Below are 17,824 nucleotides of genomic sequence, written 5' to 3' on the forward strand. Positions count from 1 at the left end.
CAGGGTAAGTTAAAATCTGATGATAAATATTCTGCTCTTGCTGAGAATCATTATGGGAATTCAGCATATAGTCTGGGGATGTTTCACAGGAGGGAGGCATACTTATCATGTATAAAGCCTAAATCCAGCTATCACTCCAAGATCTCCCCTGTTTTAATTATATGGCATACCTGTTAATTTCATGCAGTGTCTGATCAGTGTGTTCACCCACAATACTTCAAAATATTTAAGAATATTCCATGAGAGACACAGAAATCCACTTGTGAGGGAGAAGTTTAAGTTTTGGCACTGAGTATTACATCACACTTCATCTGGAGGCAGCGAAAAAGGGAACAGCCTGAGTTTCAGTGGCAGAAAATCGTGAACTGGTCATAATTAACCTCTTAAATTGGAATCAGTAGAGCTACACAAGGCATGAATCTCTCTCTTTTTCTCCAGGGACAGTAAAGGTAGTCCTTTATGAAACCCACTCGTGACTCCCTAGCCCTACAAAGGAGCTCCAGACAACAGTCAAGACCCGTCACTGTCCCTTCCTGTACAAAGCTAGAGCAGCTGTTTGGTCACTAGATGGCCATGTAACAGAGTAGGCTAACTATTTTATCTCACTGTCAAAGGGAGAACATCCCTGGGGGAATGCATTTGCTTCATAAATCCAACCTGTTTTTTAGGAATCTATTGCTGTGGAGGAAGATGTCAAGCCTGTGCCATTTACCAGAATTTTGAAATACAATGTTTCTGAATGGCCATACATGGTGCTTGGATCTCTGGCAGCAGCTGTGAATGGAGCAGTCAGTCCACTCTATGCTTTGTTATTCAGTCAGATTCTCGGGGTATGTTATGCTAACATTTTAAAGTGTATTTTAGCTCTGAAGCAGAGGAGAGTGAATGTATGATGCAGAACTTGATATGTTTTGGGCAAATTTTTAGATCTCATCAGGTAAACGGGGTTAGCCTTCTAGCCTATAAACAATTATTCAGTCGAGATATTTATATCACTGTCATCACACTATAATTTGAGCTCTTTGAAGGGGTAGGCTCATTAGCATTTGTCATGTGTTCTTCATTATCTCTCTTGTTCACTTTCCAGGAACTGTTGGGAGTGGGTTTCCACACTTGAATACATCTTATTTTAGATGAAACAAGATGTACCTCATGTGCAGGTACAGTAGAGAGAGAGACATGCAGAGGTCCTTCCCTGCAGAATTTTATTCTACAGTCTTGGCCAAGCCTTTGAGAAAGCTTTGGATCAGATCAAAAAAATACTTTACTTTTTTGTTCGTATGTTTCAGGCAGCTCTTTGCTGCCTGCTCTGTGCAGAATGCCCAGGGGGAGGTACATAATTGTAACAGGGTTCATAGCTGCCAGCAAAAAGCAGACTTGCATCAACGAGTTTGGAAGACAAGCAGGAGATGGGAATATGCTATAAACCTTGGCATTCTCTAAAGGATGTATTATCATCAAAATCCACAGCCTCACTTGAAACTTTTCAAGATTGACCTTTTGCTGGGTTCTTTGGGGGGAGCTGTTTTGGCTTAGGCATTTCTCCCTGGGAAGGACTTTGAAGCACATTTACTTGCAGCTTGACGTTTGCTAACTAAGATCCAGGGAGGGGCAGAGCAAAAGACATTCCAGTCCCTGTTGATTCATTTAGTGGCTCCTGGCCAACGTGCTTGGCCTTTTAGCCATAGGTGTGCCACCTCCAAAGACTTTTTGAGTGTTGAGACCTCAAGGACTGTGGCTTTCACTAGCCAGCAGGTGAGGCACTGATATTTGCATTCTGCAGTGAATGTCACCTGTGATTCCTTTTGAGAGAGGTTTTCTAGACATTGGGAGGTTTGGGGCTGACATCATCCTGCAAGTTGTTAAGTGTCTTCATTGGCAAGGATGAATTCCTTCTCTTGAAGGTCTCAGTTCATCAAAGGAGAGACACTGCAAGAAAAAAACCAAGCCATAATGAACATGAGCAAAGTCCAACATCTGTGTTTCATTATTCATAAATTTAAAACAGTCAGGCAGATGCATCTGCTTTTCAAGCTGTCTGAGTATCTGCAATGATGTTGTGACAGACACGTGGGCTTGTACTCTGGGACCAATATGCTGGAGAAGTGAGGGGAAAAATCCCACCAGCTATGAAAGGATAAATTTAGCAACATTTGCCTTGAAGGCTCTCAGAAATTAATCCCAAAAAGTGAATGAAGAACTGGATAAGAACTGTGTATGTCTTCTGATCGGTTTGTATCAGAAGTGTAACTTTGGAACAAATTTAATAGTAGTTTACTATGCTTTGGTCCCACTATGAAACCACTGTGTCCCACTGTCTCAGGGAATGAATCCTTTCCAGTGAAACTCAACTGGAAGATGTGCTCTAACTGCTATTGGGCATGTAGCCCATGGACCCAGATAAAAGACAGTCTGTGCTAAAACTGCTGAAACTTATATAATCACATGGACACCTGAGCCACAACTCTTTCCTTTTATAGACCTGATGCTATTGTCCATGCTACATGTTACTGTAATCAGTGTTATTTTTTAAAATCAAGAACATAAGTCAAAAATAGAGCTGAGCATGTTGGGCTAGTTGCAGAATGGGATCATTCAACTTTACAGTACAGATTTGCAAGGGCAAGAAAAATCCTCTGTTTGCAATATGGAGATCTCTTCCCAACAAATGCTATCCACATTTCCTTCTGTAGGAGTGTAACGTGCCGTTGTGCTCAGTTTAGGAAGAGTGTAAGCACATACCTTAGCCCATTGCTTTTCTTGAGCTGGAATGCTTCCATGAATTTAGAGCTTGCAATAGGAATCGCAGACTGACCAATAACTGACTTCACCAGAAATCCTCAGGGTGTCTTGCAGACATCACAGTTCTCTCAGCCTTTATCTAGGAGCAATGGAGAGCCTGGCCACAGGAACTGGGAAGGCTTTTCACAACATTTTCTTGCTTAAGAGAAAACAGGGAAACCAGTTTGAATGAGGGTTATATGGAATATTAAAGCAGAGGCTCATAGCACTCTCCATTTTCATGAGCACCTTTCATAAACATGGATATGGATCCAGCCTCCCTGAAACCAGGAACTGTGTTGCCTTTGACTTTCTTGAAATGAAGACTCCTACTTAATCTTGCCTACCATCTAGCCATACAGAAGCAATGAACAAAAGTTCATTTATAACAAGCATAAATACTTAGTGGGACTCACTGTAGGGTCCTAGGGCAAGAGTTTATCCCTCTTTTCAGTGCTCAGTCTTATATTTGATTTTTATTTATTCCATTACAGAGAAAAATTTCAAAGTGCAAAAAGAAAAAATTATTAGTTCAACCCATGTATGGAGCCATCCCAGAGTTTCTGGATGACTGTGCAAGAGGCAGCACACAAATCATTTGTGAAAAAGCCATCAGCATCTCTGCGGAGTAGTGTTTTTCATCCCAGTTCATAACTATATATTTATTATGATCCATCACATACTGTGTTTACCATACTGTTTATCAGTTTTACTCATTAGAATTCCTATTAATTTCATCAGAGATTTTGCTGATTTTTTTTTTTTCATATGAAAAAGTATCAGAGCACTGTAATTAACATGACATACATGTTAACAAATATTCACGGTGCTGAGTAGTTATTCCCCTGGTTATGCTTTAGGCTGGCTCTGCATGACCACTGCTATGAATTGCATTGTCCCATTCATGTCTAGATATTGCACACCATGATGATACAGAAAACACCATCACAGCAAATCTAAAATCCAGACTCCTCGTAGGACACAGTTTATGCATGAACTGAGTTCACCTTGTATCTCCTTCCGTTCAAGTGTTTAACTAGAATATTTCCCACAGAAAAAACAAACAAACTAACAAAACCAGCAATATCTTTTCTAGATGCATAAATTACAAAGATAGATGAAATTACTTACAGCCTGTTCAATACAGGGTCAAACATGAATGTACAGTAGATTTCATTAAGGGGAAGGGAACAGCAGCAGACCGTTATATGTTTTGTTCTTATTATGACAGCTTAAACCTTACCTGGTGATTTTTTTAAAAAAACCCCAAAGATTAATCTGAGAAGGTAACATGCCTTGCTACTGGTAAGACAGCATGGCATTAGAACAGCTCTTTTCTTGAAACACTAAGTGCCTTTTTGATACTATCATTTTGGATTTTGCAGGATTTATTTTGTTGCCAAGGTACTGATGTACAAAGTTAAAGTACTTGAAGTGGAATTCCCACTAGAGAACAGCTATTTCTTTTTCTTAAATTCGTGCTCTAATTCCTCTCTGTTACTTTGATGCATAGCTAATTTTGGACTGTAAATAGCTTAGGTTGAGCTTTTAATAATAATACTTAAGTTTATTTTTGTGGAATTTTTATATTTTACAGCTGTAATGAAAATTCCTTCTTCTCTTTGTACTGTTCTACCAAGAAGAATTTAATCTGGTTTCAATACAAATCAAATGCACATTTTTAATTATACCTTACAGATAACAGATTGAGAGATTAGTCAATTTATAGTAATTTTTGCCTATGAAATCCAATTAGAATTTATTAAGGTTAGTGGAGAAGTACAAACATTGAGCTGTGGCTTATACCTGCAAGTAGCAGAAGTGGTTTAACAACTTCAGGCAGGTTAACTGACCTACATATCAACTGCTCTGACTGAAAGGAATTGCAAAAGGATGGCTACTTAGATTTGGACCACTACTTCAGCAGCAGCCAGTAATGCTAGACCAGATATTAAGAACAAGAGATAAAAGGAAAATACCATGGAGACTAGAGCAGAATGGGGTGAAGGGGCTGTACTTTAAGCACTAACTCCAGTACCAGCAGTAAGTGAATAGCTCGTATCCACACCCCTTCAGTAAAAGACAGTAGGTTCCCCTTGAAGCCTACCTATAGCAATAATAGCATCCATTAGCGTTGTGCAAGGAAAGTCATGGGAGGCTATAATTATTTACACAGACTTCATTTTGTATGGCCCAATAAAGTTGCAATTGGCTTAGATTAGAGAGGAAGTGAAGGAGCTGCTGTACTGTTGCTTTGCCACTATGCTATTTATGTTATTTATTGTTATTCTCTGGTTATCACACCGGATCTTATTTTGAGTGGGGGGATGGTTGACTAATTATAACTAGGGATGGGCAACAAGTAACAGTATGTGCAGACACTGAGTATAATAAGCTTGTTGTTTAACAGAAGTAAAAAGCATTAGGTTGTACCCAGGCTCACCTTAGCAAAAAGAAAGAATCAGGCCTTTGCAAGGGGTGAGGGAGAGCTCTGTGTTCTAGCATGGACTTCTGCACTTGGCAATAGGGAGTCATGAACAGACTTCACACACAGCAAAACTGACACTTCTAATTTTTTTTTTTTTTTTTTTTTTTTTTTTTTTAAAGACCTTCTCCATTCTTGATGAAAAAGAACAAAGAATCCAGATCAATGGTGTCTGCCTGCTCTTTGTCTTTGTAGGAATTCTTTCATTTTTGACACAGTTTCTACAGGTAATAGCAGTCCAATATGGGTAAGCTTCCTTTCTGATCCTTTACTCTGTGTGTATCTCTTTCTGTACAACATTTGTATTTATTCTTATGCACCCCAGGGATACACCTTTGCCAAGTCTGGTGAGCTGCTTACAAGACGGTTAAGGAAAATTGGTTTCCAGGCTATGCTAGGACAAGACATTAGCTGGTTTGATGACCGGAAGAACAGCCCTGGTGCTTTGACTACAAGACTTGCAACAGATGCCTCACAGGTCCAGGGGGTAAGGCCCGGTAGCCTAAGAATTGTTTGCTATAAGCACTGATTGAAGGCCTATTTTGGCACATTGTCAGAGAAATCAGCTAGCATGCGTCAGTGTAGATCAGTCCTTGGTCAGTCACTTAAGCTATTTCTGTTCATCATAGATTGTCAATGTGGAACTATTATCACTGTATTTATCTAAAAGCACAAACAGGCTCACAATTTACTGCCCATTATTCCTGTTTGTATTACCAGAACAAGAACACAAAAATCAATAATATACTAACCAACAATGGAATGGGAAGGAGCATCCAGTGGAAAAGTTTAAATTTTTTTCTGGAGATGAATTAGCTTTTTGCCACAATGCTTCAGTGTTTATTTTAAAACCATGTCAGACTAGTGACATTCATCACTAATCGTGTTTTCAAGTTTTCATCATGGTATTAGGCTTGTTGATTTAATCTGACAGTCCACTTCAAAAATAGTTTACAGTACTGGCTGGTGCTCCAGCTAGGGAATCATGCAGCCAGTTTCAGCGTGACTTCTTGTTTGGGAGAGTGAACCACTAACTCTACGCACTGTGTTCCCTAGTGGGTGAGGGTTAAATCATGCTGAGCTATAAATGTTACCTATCTGAATTAATGCTTTGGTAAAAGTGAGTCAGTGCCATCTTACTTGGCTCCAATGCAAGCAATTTTCTAAAAACAAAGAAGGAAACATATAAATTTCTTTGTTACAAAAATTGTCCTGTTTCAGTTTGACTGAAGGTGGTAGGTTAGTTATTAAAGACTATTAATGGAGGTTTAAAGAATTTAAAAGACAAATGAGAGAAGAGGTTCCCAAAACCCCTGTCAGCTGCAGCTTCTCTGGAATCAGACAAACCACCTGCAAACCTCTTCATCCCTTACAGGCACTTACAGAGAATATTTTAATTGAAATAAACAAACTTGCAAAAAGCTGACTGAACCATTTAATAGCCTCCTGAGGGACATCTTTGTTCTAAGCACATGTAGAGCAGCAGTGCACAGCCATTCAACCCACAGCTCTGGGGGGTAAAAAACAGAGCTACTTGAGTAGCAGTGTCTTCCACCATTCACTGCCTGGCACAGAGCTTAACCAGCTGCTGCTATTGCAGAGCAAGCTGAAGGTGAGAAGGTCTGAAAATGTCTACACCTGCACCAGGAGTAAGAAGTGGGCTCTTGGAGTGCGTGTGGGGTGTTAGAACTGCAGGATCCAGGTAAGAGCAGCCCTATGGCTGCTCCTTTGGTTAGCCTGTGCAGAGCTGGGAGGTGTACCTTCTACTGTGGCCAGCCCAAGGCACCTTGCCCTATTGCTGTAGGTCAGAGGAGGAGTAGATGATGAGCAGCTGCAAGTTCACATCCTCCAAATGAATTCAACTGAAAATGATCAAGGATATCAAATGTATAATTTTTCTCTAATACATAGCAACCTAGTTCCTAGCTAGGACTACTGTTCACTGCTATGAAAGAAAATAACTTTTGAGAAAATATATCAAGTTTATTACAAAGAATAGTGGTTTTGAAGTGCATAAGGAGAAGATGAATGCATTCAATAAAGATGATGTCAAAGGTGTATTTAAAATTTTTCCTTAAAGAGACAGGCAGAAATGCAACTGTAATTCATCCCTTCTCAGTGATGTTTCTTACTGATTTTAGCACAGCTGAGACTTTGTTGTTAATAGTTAAGTTGCAAAAATGTTCTGTTCATTATTTAAATTTAGATAGAGAAATGTATGGTCTAAACAGAGTATTCAGATGAATGATTCCCCGGGGAAGCAAGGAACCAAAGGAACTAATTTCAATAGTTAGATTATCTCTCTCACAATCATTAGAAACAATTTTCTGGGTTCTCAATTGAAAATTTGGTGGGTGAAAGGTATATTTGACATTTGCAGTCCTTCTCTTGATACAATTAATTGGAAACTGGCTGAATTCCAGTGCAGTCAGCAGCTCTTGGTGGCTTATGATATTTTAATATGATTTAAAGTTTTATAGGAGAATATTTTTAAATATTATTTAAGTTACTACTGAAGTACAAGTCAATCATCTCTGTTTCTTTTCTTTGAAGGCAACTGGATCACAGATAGGAATGATTGTCAATTCCTTTACCAACATTGGGGTGGCCATGATCATTGCCTTCTACTTCAGCTGGAAACTGAGTTTAGTTATACTGTGTTTCTTGCCATTTTTGACCTTATCTGGAGCTGTGCAGGCTAAAATGCTGACAGGATTTGCGTCTCAGGACAAGAAAGCACTGGAAGCTACTGGACGGGTAATGTTATTTAAAAATGATTTGTATTTGCAGTCACAGGTAGTTGAAAAATCAGGAATTGGGACTATCAGGAATTCAAATGCAAAACTGACAAAGTTTTGCTAATAAGTTGTAATATTTCAGCTTGTCAAACCATTGGAAACACCTCTGGGAAATCCTTAACTACAAAAGCTCCTGCTGCATGGAATGTAACTGAGTATTCAAAAGTTATTAGAACCAATTAGTAAACGCAGATCTCTCAGCAGTCTGTTTCACCTTTGTCGGGTTTTATTTAAATACCAATTTGTTGATGCCCAGTGATTATGCAGTCCTCAGAAAGCAGTGATTCTTGTACACCTTGAAATCTTCACATCTGAGAATTCGTCACTGAGCCACAGATAGTATATTGTTTTTAGAGGGAGAAGAATTGTTCCTTCAGTGGGCCTTACTAGCTTACCAGCTTCTCCATCAATGTGTGATGCTGTCACAGGCATAACTTTGTTTTTATGTATGTAGTTTAAGTGTCAAAGTTCTAGCAATTCTTATTTCTCAGTGTATTATTATTTTTTTTAAATTCAGATAAGCATTAACCCTTTTTTTTTCCTGCTAATTTGTAGCAGGAGAGATAGCACTTTCTCATAATACTTTAAATTTTACTCCATTGTGAAAACACACCTGTGTGGGTATTAAGCCAACCAGCATGGGACACAAGGAAGGAAATCCCTTTCCTTGGGAAGAATGCGTCCAGTGTTCAGTGACTCCTGGCTTAAGCCCTGCCCTTTACTCTAGCTCCAGTGTCACGGTTAGCAGTGTCCCATGCTCTGTTACCTGCAAGACCCTGTGAACTGCCTCACCTTGAAAGCTGAGAATAGGTTATGTAGTTTGCACTGGCTGAGCAGACTTCAGTTCATGTATGAAACAAGGAGAAGGTAGGGACATAGGAGAAAGGAATGCCACTTTCCCATGAATTCACTCCTATGCCAGTTTGCTGCCTTCAAAATATTCAAACTCGTCTGACTGGGTCAACCAAGATCTGGCACATGACCCAGAACCTGATACTTTTTAACTGTGCAGAAACGGAATTGCCTCAGAAACGCAGGTGGTTTAGAAGGCAGGCAATATGAGGAAGACTCCCTCAGGTTACCCAGCTCAGAGTAATGCTGAGCCTTCTCCCCCATTTTAGGCTGCCATATTCCTAGCATCAGGAAAAGTAAGCTTTACAGGCCCTTTCAAAGCCTCAGATTTTCCTTCTGCAGAGCTACATTAGCCCATACTAAAATGACTCTTGCAGGGTTCCCACTCCTAATCCTCCTCCTTCCTAAAGTCCTGCCCACCAAGCACCTTATCTGTCCCACCTTCCCTCTACCCATCTGAGCTCTCAACCAACTATCTTCAGCCTCCTCTTGAGCTCAATCTGTGCAGTAAACACAGGGACTGGTGCCTTTTGCCCTGCTCAGCTTTGCATCTACTGGCTGTTTCTTTCCCCTTGCCTGCTGCAGCTAGCTCAGCCTGCCACCCCTCTTTTTCAGTTCTCCCAAAGCAGCAAATCTTTGGATTTAAAGTGTGTCATGACTGGGGGCATAGAACTTAAATAACTTAAATCATGTTGACTACCTACACATGCAGGCTTCTGGAATGGTTTGGTTGGTTTTTTGTTTTGTTTTGTTTTGGTTTTTTTTAAATGCACAAAAGATATTATGTGAACTAGTATCACTTGACTTTGGTACCACTAATTGAATATATTTAGAGGCCACTGTTAAATGCTGTTAGGAGCAATCTTCAATTCCAAAAAGCCAAGGAAGAATTAAGACCTGATCAATTGCCCACATTCAGAATGGTTTAATTATTTACAAAAAGTAATAAATAAAAATACTGTCTTGACAAGGAGAGAAACGTCACTAATGAGTCAAAGCATCAGCTTTTATTCAACAGCATTCTGTCATTACCCAGAGGTTGGGATGAAAAGGGTGCTCAATGCTTCAGCAGTTTTGGCAATGACTGATTATGTCTGGTGTTATTTTCTAATTTATTTGCCAGCACTGCATCCAAATGCTCAACACTCTGAGTTCTTCCACAGTGATTGCTCATCAGCCATGCTAAACAGGGAAAAGCACAGTCTGAACAATACAATTCACAGTACTGACTCATCTGCTCCTTCACATTGTATGATAATGAAAGAGATTTGACTCTTAATTTACGCCAGAAAAAAACCCATGAAATTTGATGGAATATTTTTAATGATTTATATTCACATCTCTTCCTACATGCTGAAAACATCCATAAGACATATGTCAGATTATTCCTTCCCAGTGTCACACTATGAAGCTTCTATCAAAGTCCAGGCAAACTACAGCATTTTAAACAAATTTCTTAATAAAATCACTTGAGATAAGTAGGGTGAAATTAGAATCAAACAAACTGTCAGCTTACTTCTATAGATGAAATTGTAGTGCTATTTTGGGAGGACAAAAACCTGAATTTTGACTGGCAACAAAGCACAATATAAAATCAACAATTAATTAAAGCTCCAGAGAAGTTTCCATGGGGATTATCTCATAATTTTGTGTTGCATTTTTCTATGTGCATAGGCAAGCATTTGCTTACTCTCTTCCTATGTACATCAGTAAAAATCCTGGAGATTGTATTATTGATGTTAGAGGAAAAAGGTGTCACCCTCCATTTATATATTCCATCTCATCGGGCTTTTTGACACAAACGAGAAAGAGTGAGGGTGAGCAGGTGAGGAAACATAGTAAATATAAGTGGTTTTAATTTATGAAACAGAAGTTGGGGGTAGCATCACTTCTAATGCTTTCCCTGACTATTGCTGAGTAAAATTTAAAAAATTGAAATAAACACCTTTAATTAGTGCATGCAATCAAGAAAATAACAGTGTTCCTAAAACCAGTTTTGCTTTTGTGGATGTTCCAGTTAGTCACATTATGTGAAATAAGTCACAAGTGAGAGCGTGTGCTTGATTTCCCAAGTGTCCTTACAGTAACTTAGCTCTGGTGGAGCAGACAGAGCATTACTACTGAGGATGTTAGTAGATAACTGCTTGTAGGAAAGTTTCTCTTTAATTCGGCTGGTATTTGGGCCAGTCTGTATCATATCTGACTCAATTTATGTATGGCATTAGTGACCTGTGTTCACAAAAGACTCATGCATTTGTGAAAGAGCACACTCCATTTTCAAAGTAAAAAATATGACCCCCCCCCCCTCCTTTTTTTTTTTTTTTTTTTTCTTTCTTCCTTCTCCTCCAGATTTCCAGTGAAGCCCTCTCTAACATCAGGACTGTAGCTGGGATAGGGAAAGAGAAAATGTTTATCGACAATTTTGAGAAGCATCTGGATATGCCCTATAGAGCTGCAGTCAAAAAAGCACATGTTTACGGACTATGCTTTGGCTTTGCCCAGAGCATAGTGTTCATTGCCAACGCTGTCTCTTACAGATACGGAGGGTTTCTAGTTGACACTGAAGGACTCCATTACAGCTTTGTGTTCAGGTGAGTGCCTGCTGGAGCCAGAAACCAGCTCCTCTCCAGAAGCGCTGGTCTTGGTGTAGCATTGTTTCCTGATGGCTTCTCAAGACTGACCACGTCCCCCTTACCCACAGGGTCATCTCTGCTATTGTGACCAGTGGAACCGCTTTGGGAAGAGCTTCTTCCTACACCCCAAACTATGCCAAGGCCAAAACATCTGCTGCACGCTTTTTCCAACTGGTTGATCGGCTTCCTAAAATCAGTGTTTACAGTGAAAAAGGGGAAAAATGGGTAAGAGCAGAGATGAGTAATTTGTGATGTCATTCAGCTCAATATAAGCATTGAAGTGGATTTATAAGTCAATGAGGATCATTACTTTACAAGGAGGTTATGCTGATTGTATAATTACCCCTCTTTGCTCTTTTGGAAGCAGCAAGCTCTGTACAAGACAGTAAGAGTAATATTGGTGTGGCTATTAGGAATTCGTCAGTGTAAAACTACTGTAAATTGGAATAGGACCAATTTGGATGACTCACAGAATAGCATGTTTTTTCTTTCTGCTCCACCATTCACACATAAATCTATTGCTACCTTATAATGGAGGCTTTTTTTCCATTCACATCAAAATGTTGAGGAGATGAATCATCTTTGAGTCAGACAAAATGAAAATGCTCAATTTTTGGTGAACTGAAAAGTCAGACCCAGGAAATACAAATAGTTTACTTTTCGTATAACTTTATTTTTTTTTTTTCAGAATTAAACAAAAACTTGAAATAATTGTTATAACATAAATACATTAAGTATTTTTCTTCAAACTATGAAAATAAAGTATCTTGATTCCCTTCAGGGTTTTGTAAAAGAGTTTTTTAAGAGTTCTGGGAAAACTGACCTGAATTTACGTATTGTTTTAACGTTGTGAAGTTCTTTTTTTTTTTTTTTTTACCAAATCCAGCTTTTTGCACAAACGTATTTGGACTACCACAAAATTTATACTTACACAGTGTCTGTATTAAAATAAAAACCTTACCCATTTCCAAGGCAATCCTGTTTCCAGCTGATGTCTCTGACTACTGCAGTATGGGGAAGAGCAATAGTGTTATGACTAATGGCTTCATCTGTAGGACAGATACTCCAGTATGATTTTTATCTCTCTCTGGGCTAATTTCACGAGCACAAATGTCATATTTTAAATAAGAGATGCAAGAACAGAATCTGAGGAAGAGTTACTTTGTACTTTACAACTCAGCTTTGAGTTCAAGCTCGTTGCATCTTTTTTTTTTTTTTTTTTTTCACCAGGATGATTTCAAGGGAAGCATTGAATTTCTTAACTGTAAATTCACATACCCTTCTCGGCCTGATATTCAGGTCCTGAATGGACTCTCTGTAACTGTTAAGCCTGGACAGACTTTGGCATTTGTTGGAAGTAGTGGATGTGGTAAGAGCACCAGTGTCCAGCTTCTGGAGCGTTTCTATGACCCTGAGAAAGGAAGTGTGGTAAGCAAAGGAAACACGGTTTGTGTGACGTTGTTTTCAGCAATGCTACAAGGACCCTTCTGAATGTGTCCTACTGTGCAGCCTAGCAGTGGTGCCACGTACCGATGCAGCTTGGGGCTTCAGCTCCTTCTCTAACACATATGGACTGTTCAGACAATTTCAGAGTATCATCTCAGATGTATTCAGGCATGATCAGAATACTACAAGCCTCATGCAGGCCATAGGTGTTCACCTTGGCAGCTCCTGTATGAATTATATAATGTGTGGTGTACATTGTGGGAGCACTATCAAAAATCAAGTCTGAATGGAGCATCAAAGAGTCTGGAACATCCCTAAATATATAGCTTCAACATGCAGCTGCTTTGTGGATTGAATTTGTCTAGATTTAACATCCAGTTAATCAACTACTGATAGCTTTAAAAGCTTTTATATCTTTTTCTCATGTAAAGCCTTAACCATCTGGTTTGATATATCTTTCTTTGGAAAAAAATAACTAAGACAATCACTATTCCAGGAAGGCAACAAAGCATGTACCTAACCTTAAACAGTTAAATAGCTCACTTGGATTTAAGATTAAGCAAATGGTCTAGTGTTTTGCTGGATCACAGACATACCCAGAAAATAAACATCATGCACAAAGGAATCAAAGACAAGCAGATTCTTCAAATCACTTTCAATCAGCTGTGTTTGCATTTCAGTAATATGGCCAAATCATTTAGTTTTGCTACAGACTATTTGGGTTTTGCAGGCTGTTGTTTTGGAATGATGTTTCAAGTTTTCTCCTATTTCCTGGTAGTTAATAGATGGACACGACACCAAGAAAATAAATGTACAGTTTCTTAGATCAAAAATTGGAATAGTGTCCCAGGAGCCTGTGCTATTTGACTGCAGCATTGCTGATAATATTAAATATGGCAGTAACACCAAAGAGGCGACGATGGAAAAAGTCATAGAAGCAGCCCAGAAGGCTCAGCTGCATGATTTTGTCATGTCATTGCCTGATGTAAGTACCTGTGAAGCCTTGGCTGTGGGACTACAGATACGGGCTGCCCGGTGTTCATTGCAGCAGGAGTTGCCCAGTTTGAGTTGCTACACGTGTATACCTTTTATTTACTTTTACAGCTGTAACAGTAGAAGCAAAGAGGGTGTCATGACCATTCATTATGTTCCTGAGAGCATGGGTGTTGAGTTGTTACTGGATTTTGAAACAGTAGGCAAATATTTATATAACTGAAACCAGCAGTTACAACTCAGAACTAGGAGGAAAGGACAGATTTTTTTCAAACCCATGGACAAGAAAGAAGCAGCAGCACAGCTCAGCTGTCAAAGCATTGCACTGAGTCAGGAAATACAAATTCGGTTTGCAGCTGTGGGAGATTTGACTTGTGAATAGGGCATGATACTTAGACAAAAATATTTGAAGCTGGCTGCTTACATGCACTTAAGAAGTATTTAAATGCACTGAAATCCTATAAATCAGAAGAACATAAAAGGTAGGGATACAATTTAGGCACCCAAAACCCACACTTGTTCAGAAAGCTGTTAAATCACTTTTAGCCTCTTCTCCCAAATCTAGGGTGGGCGCATTTCCTTTGCTTCAGACAAACTGGCAAACATCTTGCTACCAGATTTTTCCTACAGGCCCATCACCATACTGCCTGGGCCCCTGGGCCATGCACACTGCAAAGCACGGTGCAGAAACCTCTCCCTGAATGTGTGTATCATTTGTACAGCATTTTTGCATTGCTGGGGTTTTTAAGGAGGAGGCAGCAATGGTCAGCGCTCTTGCCCCTCTCCTCCTGCTCTTCCTTCAAGTTGTGTCCTGGTGTGTTTGCTTACACCTGAATAAAATCTTCATTTTGTATATTTTTCAGAAATATGAAAGTAATGTTGGTGCTCAAGGATCCCAGCTGTCTCGTGGGCAAAAACAACGCATTGCTATAGCGAGGGCCATCATACGAGATCCTAAAATTTTATTACTGGATGAAGCGACATCTGCGTTAGACACAGAAAGTGAAAAGGTATATGTGCTGTGGTAGGCACTAAAGGAAGGTTAATGTGATGACTGACGATGCCTTTTTCTGGAGACACTCCACTACTTGACTGCAACCTTATTCCACATTGTTAATCCAGCAGTTATACCTTTAATGATCTTTTTGAAAGATCCAGGAAGCACAGCTATAAAAAAGCAGCCAGCTACAAGGGCTCTTAGGCTGCCAATGAGAGGCAGCACTATTTCAAAAACGCACATACTAATTCTGTGGGTTTCAAATCATTCAGTAGGAATGTTTCATAAAAATAGTTTCTGCAGACTAAAAAACTAACCAACCAACCACCCCAAAATGTATGCAAGCGTATGAATGAGCTGCCTGTATACCCAATAAAAACAACAGTGAGGGGCCTAAGAAATTGGGCAATAATTTGTGTAGCTTGGTAACACTCAGAGCCTAGAGAAACAGTGGCTATTTAAAAGCATGTCAGCTGAACAAAAGCCTTCATTTCTACAGCTGTCTGTGTTTACCCATCCCTTCTTTGTACGGCTAACAGACTGAGCTCAGGACCTAGCTAAGCACACCGGTAACATAACCTTTGATTTAGCCTCACAGTCACTTTTGCAAGTGTTGCACAATATGGTTAATTAGACTGAAGCAATCAGATTTCTCCAGCTCTCAGCCCCGATTTGGTTTGCATATTTTCACTCTGACACTTTGTCTGTTGCCTTTAGACCGTGCAGGCAGCGCTGGATAAGGCCAGAGAAGGACGTACCTGCATCGTCATTGCCCACCGCTTGTCCACCATCCAGAACGCCGACATCATCGCTGTGATGTCGCAAGGACTTGTCATTGAAAGGGGCACTCATGATGAACTGATGGCCATGGAAGGAGCTTATTACAAGCTTGTTACCACTGGAGCCCCAGTTAGCTGAATTACTGTGATTCTAAATTTGAAAGGTTTCCTTTCTGTAAGCCAATACTCTGCAGTAGGTATGTGTATGTATGTTGGTATCCCACTGTGCTACAAAGTGCTCTATGATATTGTGAGTGCTGTGGCACCCTGAATGTATGTAGCTTTCTGCATCAAACACACTTGTGAGGCACACGTGGGGACTAAGCACAGGCTGATGCATTCAGGAAGTAGCTTAGCCCACTTCTAAGGGAAAGAACAGCTGAAAATGGGAAAGATCTTTGCTGGTGATCTGGGAAATTGCCACCACCTGCACTCTGCCTGCACAGTCCTGTCATTCCTCAACTAGCAATCAAAGAAGACTCTGCTCTGGTGTTCTGGAAACTGCCACTTCTCTAGGTAAACTGTAAGAATGAAAACCTATCCCAAGAGTGATGCTAGATATCTGAAGGGATCAAATCTCTCCTAATGCTTGGTCTGCAGAGGATTACAACAGATACCTTTAATGTGGGTGCCAACCCCCACCCTTCTACCTCTCCGTGCCACGCGCTAGCTGTGCTGCTGGGGGAGGCTGGGCTCCACTGTCTGCAGCTACGGCACTAACACAGCGGTGCCCTGAGCCTGGCATCGTGCTGACCCTGCCACAAAACTGTTAACTGCTTACAAAGAAGGCAGATCCACAACAGTAAGGAAAGCAATCCAAAAAAGGAACAGAAGACACTGAGGATCGTTTCCCCTGCACTCACCACTCTGATAGGAATAAATGCTTAGTTAAATCAAAGTAAATTCCTACAGTTAATCATCACAGTTATTTAAATGACTTCTATTGAGATACTGATGGATAATATGTTTTCTATTTTTCAGAAGGCAAGACAATGATGAGCCTTTTAACAGAAATCCTAAATATATTCAGTAAATGTGGAAAAAAAAAAGCAAGCCATAATTAGCTCTTTGTATTAAGCAGTGATGATGAATAGAGCAACAATTCACTCAGAAATCACAAAGGTCGAGAAGTATTGTCTTCTGGCAGAAGATTGTATCTGTAACTGTATTATAAAGTCTACTGCATGTTTCTCTGAAACAGGTTATTGGTTATTGTCTGCAGGACAACAGGACTTTAGTGACTGGGATCTTGGAGACAAAGCAGAAAGACAGAAGGTCTAAACTATGGTTTCAAAATTTAGATCTTGATTTTGAATAATAGAGCAGTAACTGGAAAAGTAATTCTCCATGTCGGGGGGGGGGGTCACTCACTTTATAACAAATCAAATCACAATGGAGTTTTTCATGAAACTACGCAACAGTACCAACTGCTGAAACTTGAATAGAGCTGTAAGGATGAAAACTTTATTAGGATACATCCCTTAATTCCAGGCAGCAAAAACCAGTTTCATCTTTTGTACAACTCCATTAATACAATTACTTCAACAGACTGCACTGAAATCACATTGCTGACACTGAAATGCTATTTTCCCAAGGAAGTCTGTGTTTTAGTCCTTAACTGAAAATGAAAAAGAAATTTGCATTCTTTGCCTTCTGTTTTAATCTTTTTAGCCTTTTTATGTTTCAGAGCAATAACTAGTTTGCATGGCTCAGGACTGAAACTATCGACAGAGAGACTATGGATAACCTATTGACATACCTACATGATACTTAATTTATATTAGTATTTAAGGCCATGGAAAAAATCATGATTATTAAAAACTACAGTGACTATGTGTACTTTTTCCATATTGTTTTGCCTAAAGGACACCACTTCCGTGGCTCAAATTATACCAATAAATTGTATTTTTTACTTGCTCTTGTGCTTTAGCACTTCATCTCAGCCTTTAGACAAGCACATGAGTATTTTGCAGCAGATAAGTATTTCTGTGTATTTAGATCATGTTCGTAGCAAGGGTCTGCTGTGCAGGACAGAGCTGTTAGGAAGGCCAATGCACCTA

At 39.7% G+C, this 17,824-nt stretch overlaps 1 protein-coding gene across 1 annotated transcript in view; it reads left to right on the plus strand.

The window, feature by feature from the left end:
* ABCB11 (ATP binding cassette subfamily B member 11) overlaps nt 1-16,592 on the plus strand; it is a 50,289-nt gene extending 33,697 nt beyond the window's left edge. Inside the window, exons 20-29 of the mRNA XM_026852706.1 lie at nt 669-830; nt 5,389-5,493; nt 5,592-5,753; nt 7,820-8,023; nt 11,266-11,507; nt 11,618-11,774; nt 12,780-12,977; nt 13,774-13,980; nt 14,852-14,998; nt 15,703-16,592. Of these exons, the coding sequence (XP_026708507.1) occupies nt 669-830; nt 5,389-5,493; nt 5,592-5,753; nt 7,820-8,023; nt 11,266-11,507; nt 11,618-11,774; nt 12,780-12,977; nt 13,774-13,980; nt 14,852-14,998; nt 15,703-15,903 (1,785 nt within the window). The 3' untranslated portion in view covers nt 15,904-16,592. The remainder of the gene's footprint in view (nt 1-668; nt 831-5,388; nt 5,494-5,591; nt 5,754-7,819; nt 8,024-11,265; nt 11,508-11,617; nt 11,775-12,779; nt 12,978-13,773; nt 13,981-14,851; nt 14,999-15,702) is intronic.
* The last annotated feature ends 1,232 nt before the right edge of the window (nt 16,593-17,824 follow it).

The sequence above is a fragment of the Athene cunicularia genome (assembly GCF_003259725.1).
Source record: "Athene cunicularia isolate RWA chromosome 7 unlocalized genomic scaffold, athCun1 chr7_part1, whole genome shotgun sequence".
Lineage (NCBI taxonomy): Eukaryota > Metazoa > Chordata > Aves > Strigiformes > Strigidae > Athene > Athene cunicularia.